Genomic DNA, 7,559 nt, shown 5'->3' on the forward strand with positions numbered 1-7,559 from the left:
CAATTTACTAGACGTGCCTCATTGTCAGCTATTTGAATTCCATCAGAGGAAATGTTGACGCGATTGTTTTAGAATACTTTGCTAATTACCCATCAAAGCTTGCAGCGACGAGTGTATTATCAAAATATGCATTTTAATGTCGCAATTTACCGGTACACAGAACGTCATTATTCGATCATGAGTTATCACAGTGCTTTGGGCCGAGCCTTGTGGCGATGATTTATCGTTATTATTCATTGTAGAGTTGTAGAGGATTTCAGATATTGCAGGTTCTATTGAGAGACATCCTATGGGGTACACTAATGCGATTTTGATGCCAATATTAAAGGAGAACGAGTATCACATTGTCTCTGGAAAGTTCGTCCTTTTGAAACTCATTTTCTTGTCAGATGAAAGCTCGATTTACGAAAGGAGCTGAAAAACCCTTTTCAGTGAACTGTCAGCTTTCTCTGTTTCTGATAGACCTCTCTGTCGATAAGTATACACTATATAGTTTATTATTTTCTGATGAAAGATTTCTGATTCAGCGAAGAATTTTAATATGACTGCGTTAGTGATGTTTTGCAGAGTAACTTTACTAATTGTAATTACTTCCAAGAATGTTTTTTTTTTAGTAGACTTTCACAGTTGTCAGTGGATTGTTTTAGAAATTGTATTAGTGGTGAGCCTCCTGAACTGGCAATAATTTTTTAGAGTTTCGGAGAGAATCGAACCTGAGTAAGGGACCTATTATGAATTGGTCTGCTTTGGCGTAGATTTGCAGTCTCAGATCCCGCTTGTAAAAGATTCTTTATTTTCTTGTTTTCGTTTTGATAATTAGATACTATAGTTTTTTTATATTATTCCATTTGTTTATATTATTCCATTTCTTAGCCGTCAAACAAACAAAAATTTACAGCTGCACCTGAGCTCCATCCATATCAACGCAAATGTTCATGCTCGCTGCAGAGGTTCATGACTGAGTGACCTCTTACATTTCAGACTCGTTCTAGCGTTCATTCATCCATTTGTTTATCGATTCAGCCACTAGATGTTAGGTTTTAGAAATCTGAGCATTTCAGAAAAAATGAAGATACTGAAAAAATTAATTTCGCTCCATATTCGTCCACGGAAAAAGATTTGCAGAATTGTCTGAGAGAATTGAGAATGTACTTGAAACAGGAGACCAAATCAATAATAATTTCGAAGAGTGAAAATCAGTTCATGAGGGCAAATTGAATGTGTTCACACCATTTTGATATAACAATGGGAATGTGTCTCGGTTAATTAAAGGTTCGGTCCTCCAATAATATACTCAAAAATTCCTGCGATTTTATTTAATTTGGGTTTTTAAAATTGCAGGGTTTATTTTCTTTTATCTTTTCTTTTAGAGGATAACTGCAGCTTGCAATTAAGCTGATGCTAAAGCTTGATTTAACTCTGTTTCATATAAAATTTCTTTTGTTTCTTGATATTTTATTTGTTTACACATATTCCCCTCTCTCTCTCTCTCTCTCTCTCTCTCTCTCTCTCTCTCTCTCTCTCTCTCTCTCTCTCTCTCTCTCTCTCTATATATATATATATATATATATATATATATATATATATATATATATATATATATATATAGATAGATAGATAGATAGATAGATAGACAGATAGATAGATAGATAGTTATAGATATAGATATGCACATACATACCCACACATACATACATACATACATATGTATATATATACATATATGTGCGTGTGTATGCGTGTGCATATGTGTATATGTATCAACTCCCACACATTTACATATAATCAATTCATTATCAGGTGTCGTTTATCCATCGTGACCGAAATACTGGAGTAATTGAAAATGGAACGTGCTTTTGAATAACAATTAACGGTTATATTCTGAATCGCATGAGATCTCTGTACCCTTTGTTAAACTTGTTACCTAACTTCTCCAGTCAGATGTAAACCTGAAGATATAAGTTCATGTTATCTATTTCTCTGTTGATCAGCACGTTATGTAGATGCTCTATCGTGTATTTTCTCTCTTCTCTTTTCCAGGTATATGTTTCTGGCGATCTACTCGGCGGAAATGTTGGTCAAAACCGTGGCGAAAGGCTTCATCTTAAACAAATACACTTACCTTCGGAACCCATGGAACTGGCTGGATTTCGTTGTGATAGCCTCGGGGTACGTCACTCTAGTCATCGAACTAAGCAACTGGGATTTCCCTGTCGGAAACCTGGCGGGTCTTCGGACCTTCAGGGTGCTGAGGGCGCTGAAGACGGTCTCCATCATGCCCGGTAAGTAGGAGTTTGTGGTTCTTGGTCTAGCATTTCGTGTTAGCCCTGTTCATGTTTGTTGACGGTGACGTGCGTGGATGGGAGATTTAATTCCAGATCAAACACTGGGAATGGGCAGCATTCGTTTTCGTCGGTGTTCCATTCACTAAAGTTTACACTTTCCAGAGAGTGCAGCTTGAAAATCGTAAGAAATTGCCATTAAGAGGAAAGTGTTAGTTTTATGTTTACATTTCCGAATCGTTGGTGTGGGCTTACAGATTTAAACGACAGAGACAATTTGAAAATCTAAAGAAAAACTGGGTAAAGTTTAGCCTTTTCAGTGCCGGTAGAACTTGGCCTCCAAAGTTAGAGATCGTGATTAAAAGCCCTGCGTTTATAGGTCTAATTGATTTTTTTTCAGGTTACACACGTTAATCTATCCAAACTTCTGGAGGCAAAGAAAGAACCGCTCTTTAAATTTTAAATGACAAGAACGTCTTGTCATAAACCTTAAATGGCAGACGAGACTGATGTTCTTTTAACTGATTTCTAATTGTACAATTTTGGGGTAAGGGGCGAGCGGATTTAGCATTTGCGAAGAGAATGCGTGAGGGTTCTTATTCATGAGCCTCTCTCCAGGAGAGGAGTATCACTTGAGGGAAATCTCCAAGGATAATGCAGTACCTCTATCGTCTTGACCTGGATGAAATAAGGAATAAGTCAAGATCCCAAAGACTTTATAAAGATAGGAAAACGCAGTGAGGGGTTCCTTTTATTTTTCCCACACATGTTATATAATTATGTGCTTTTAATTTGTTGATACTATCGTTGGTTGCATTATATCTTTTTCGTTTCCTCTGGTAGAAAATTCATTTTTCTAATGTATACGTATTATGATATAGAAATACAGCAGAAGGTTAATCATTTTTAGGGAAGAAGTTAAGTGGAATATAATATGGGTTCCCCCTGAATTTGAAGGCAATAGTCCATTGAATGAACGGGTGTATATTCCTAGCAAAACAGCTTTGGGAATTTCTTAAAATCTTGTTATGATCTTAGTAATACACACACACATATATACATACTCTATTTCACCAGTAGTTTTTTAATAGTGCAATGCTTTGTCGCATCGTAACTCAAAGGTTCCCTTAACTAGTGAAAATTGCAATTTTGAATCATTTGCCTCTTCTCATGTTTCTACTTAAGAATGTGAAATAACTTTTTGTAATACAGCCGAGATGAACTGAGTATTGAATCAGCGGAGTTAATCATTTCAATAGTATTGTTTGCTCCGTAGGCAATGTGAAATTTTGTTGTTGTTGTCATGATGTTACCCATACATGGATGACGTACATGATCATAAATGTATTTGTGAACCTGCTTGATATTGCAGTTCCTAGTTAGGAACTCTTGTTATGAAACCTTACGAAGAGAAAGATTCTCTTGAGATCAAAATTTATACATATTTTCTATTAAAAGCTAATGCAATCAGATGTTATGCTCTGATGAATCTTTGTTCAATCACAACGCAGTATTCCTGTGTCTCTGTTCAAACTTTAGGCAGTGTGATAAATAACAATCTTATGTTTCTTTATTCAAGCGCTACGAGGGCAGGTTGTCTTTCTCATTAGAAGAGACGTGAGTGACAAGAAAATTATAATCATAAAGGTTATACGTGAAACAGTGATTCATTTTTCGCATTATTTCCCACGTTTCAATGCGGAATCTTTTCTTTTCAAGGCACAAAGCCAACGTGGAGTATTTGCATCGCTTTGAAACTAATTTTTTTTATGTTATCGTCAGAAATTCTAAAATTATGTTTTATTTATTTAAAGAAAATACCATTATTTGTATGATAACGTTTTCTCTGTTATTCAGAAAAATAACACCACGGTAAGCGAACTAATTCTTTGCTAACTCAGTCCAAGTTGCAGCGAGCTGGAAATGGGATGCGCTTTCGAGTTTTTTCTCAAATTGAAAAATTGTTGGTTTTGTGCGCTCATGTTTTCCTTCCAGTTGAACCCCCCTCTCTCTCTCTCTCTCTCTCTCTCTCTCTCTCTCTCTCTCTGTTTTATTGCAAAGAACTTACGAGTAGGTGAATTTTGTTTTAAATCTTTTCAGCGTGTTTGCACATTGCTCTGTATATATATATATATATATATATATATATATATATATATATATATATATATATATATATATATGTGTGTGTGTGTGTGTGTGTGTGTGTGTGTGTGTGTGTAGTGGGGGAGGTATTCATTTCTTGAAAACGGTCTGTTGTATTGCGTGCTTTCACTTCCGCAGGAACAAGTTGCACGATATTTAACTACTCGTATGTTGGAGCTTACACTTATCGTGCTCAGATGTCGGCTATCTTTGCAAATTTCACAAGTGTTTATTAGATTCTTGGTGTGAATGGAAATTATGTTTCCCCTTAAATACATTTATTCTAGTCTTCACAACTATATAACTATTCACCTTTTCAGTGGGTAGTAGTGACCGAGTCTTTATCTTAAAAGGTACATTATAAAATTCTTGGACATACAATTTTACGTAGTCTATGGGCATTCAGAAATTTTATTTAAGTTTACAAGGCACTTCGAGCTTTCACTCACCTCTCCACACATCTCACACACTCCCTGCCCTTATGCCTTTTTCCAGTTGACCCTGCTTCCAGAGTCTTCGTAAATATGGGCATTTATTCGATGCCAAAACCTGGTATAATTTTCCCAAGTTTCGTCCATATGGGCTTCCATTTTCCTTTCATGTTTCACGTTTACTTATCTATACATTTCGTTCAACGGTTGTTATCGAGTTCATGTTATGGTGCGCAAGAGGTCACCGGGCGAGGTCAAGATCTCAATTAGTTCTTTTGCCCAGAGCTGTAGGAGATAAACATTTTCATTCGTATGGGTGACGATCCGTCAAACTCGGCATCTGGGATCACTCAGTTCGTTGTTGCCCCTTTTCTGCTTTCCTCTCTGTCTTTTTTCAGTAATTTTCTGTATGCCCTTGTGCGTTTATTAAGATATTTAGTTTTTTCAATTATAGACTCGATTCCATTGTATATATATATATATATATATATATATATATATATATATATATATATATATATATATATATATATATATATATATATTATATGTATATATATAATTTATGTATGTATATATTCATATGTATAAGAGAGAGAGAGAGAGAGGGAGAGAGAGAGAGCGCGTTCGTAATGCATTTAGAATTCAACTACTGCCATCGAGTCTACTATTGTAAATATTCCCGTGCAGCACGGGCATCTATAGATATCCTGGGGTACAGCAAACCGTTTTCTTTCGTTGCTGTATAAGGCAATATTGAAAGAAGTATATACTATAATAGAAGTATTTTTAGATATCTTTTTTATAAGATCAAACCATAATGTTTGTTTGTTGATAGGTAGCTCCATGCTGTGTTAGAAAAATGGGTAAAATGGTTCAGTTAGATATACTCTATATCTGTAAGAGATTACGTGTTTCGACAATGTTTCTCTTTTATTCGATGTCATTAAAATCTCACAGAGAAAATATGACTTTTCTGGATGACCTTTGCCGTTGGCACGCCAAATTTGGGAATTAAGTTGCATGCAATGTTTTCAGGTGAGTATATATTTTGCCAGAGGCAAAAGATAAAAGTGGTTCCATTCCAAACGCGTTCTTTGCAGCACCACCATCCTGGAAGCGTTGCTCTCCGTTAAAATTCAGCAGGGCATTAAACAGCTGGGGCTCAACTCCGCTGCTGTATCTGGAAATGGTTTTGTACCTAGAATTAATGGTTTACCTGCACCATTGTCAATGAAGCTAATTAACCCATTTGTTGCCCTCTAAAATACGGAAGAAAAATATATGAGAAGCGCGACCCAATTAAAAGTTTGGGGAAAACCGATATCTCCTTAGCCAGCAATTAGATAGATATTTGTGTGTGTGTGAGATCTCTCCCTTTTTTAAATCTGTTTGTACAAAGTCGTGATAGTGATTACCCAGTTCTCGCTCTTTAATACGCTCTGTTTTTGTGTTTAAATAGCATATTTGCATACTTGAGTGTTTCGTCTTTTTGCCAGCGAGATTAATATACATAAACTTATCACCATTTTATAGACCATAACTAAAGTGCTTTTTTTTTCTTTTCCTGGTTGAACTTCCATTTTTTGGTTAAAGTGCCCGCTTTTATTTTTTCACTTGGAGTAAATAAGTCTTCCCTTTCTCCAGTTTATGGTCGGATACTTGAATCTTCGTTTTATGGTTGAGATCTTTGAATGTCAAGTTTATGGTTTAGATACCTTGATCATTCTTGCCACCTAAAAGTAGCCTTAGCTCGTAATCCAGTAGATCATTACCTTGTGGCTATGTTGCCATAAATTTGTCGTAAGTTTGCTCACCTCGATCAGAAGTAAACTCTGGGTCCGTATTTAAATGCACGTAGAATAAAATGGTATAATCCCGTCGAGGATTATGGTCAATTTTATTCAAATTTTCGTCGGGGTAGGATGATCCTTGATCATGAATTCAAAATAATGATTCACTTTCAGTCTCTTTTTATAGATGAGCGTCGTAAAGCATGGTAGTCTTTAGCGTGCTTCCTTTTGGCCGTAAAAGACGAAATGGCGATACCTTTACGACGTCCACACAAGAATGATTTCATGACCATTATCCTTCGTTATTTGGCGCTGCTTTTGCTCTTTACAGAAAACGGGAAGTTGAGGCAGTTCTTCTTTGATGATTGCTTCGGACGTTGTCATACAGTTAATAGGCTGACTTCTTTTTCTACTTCCGCATTTAATTCGTGGGGTTATTATTTTATGGGGCAGACGTCCGTCCTCCTGTCATCTTATATACTGTACCTGTTTCGTCCCTCTCTAATCCCAGCTGTGACTATCGCAAGGGATAGAAACCAATACACAGAATGAACCATATCATACAGAACAATGAAATAGGGTTGAATATCAGTGAATATAAAATTTCCCTTTGAATTTTCTCGTGAAGCTCTCTAGAACCTGCTTGTAATGTCCATATTCTTGTGCGCTGACTCAAGTACCGACCAGGGAAAGAGTTATGAACTCTGGAGTGGTGACATCACCCTATTTGCTGTTATCCTCTGGGATTTATTTTATTTACTCCGATGGCTTTTAGTGGGTACTTGGGAATGACTTGACAACCCTCTCCCTGTCCCCTGTACATGGTCGTAAGGTGGTCAAGTGGTTTCTGGGAATAAGAATGGGATCAGAAACGTCGTTGAAGGGGACGTTATGCTCTATCTCAATTC

The 7,559-nt window shown here is 36.4% G+C and overlaps 1 protein-coding gene across 5 annotated transcripts in view; it reads left to right on the forward strand.

The window, feature by feature from the left end:
* Positions 1 to 7,559, forward strand: part of LOC136833121 (sodium channel protein 1 brain-like) — a 564,124-nt gene that overhangs the window by 198,555 nt on the left and 358,010 nt on the right. For all 5 annotated transcript variants that reach the window (XM_067094770.1, XM_067094772.1, XM_067094774.1 and 2 more), the window contains one exon: positions 2,041 to 2,282. In XM_067094770.1, coding sequence (XP_066950871.1) covers positions 2,041 to 2,282 — 242 coding nt within the window. The remainder of the gene's footprint in view (positions 1 to 2,040; positions 2,283 to 7,559) is intronic.

Source organism: Macrobrachium rosenbergii, chromosome 51 (genome assembly GCF_040412425.1).
Source record: "Macrobrachium rosenbergii isolate ZJJX-2024 chromosome 51, ASM4041242v1, whole genome shotgun sequence".
Lineage (NCBI taxonomy): Eukaryota > Metazoa > Arthropoda > Malacostraca > Decapoda > Palaemonidae > Macrobrachium > Macrobrachium rosenbergii.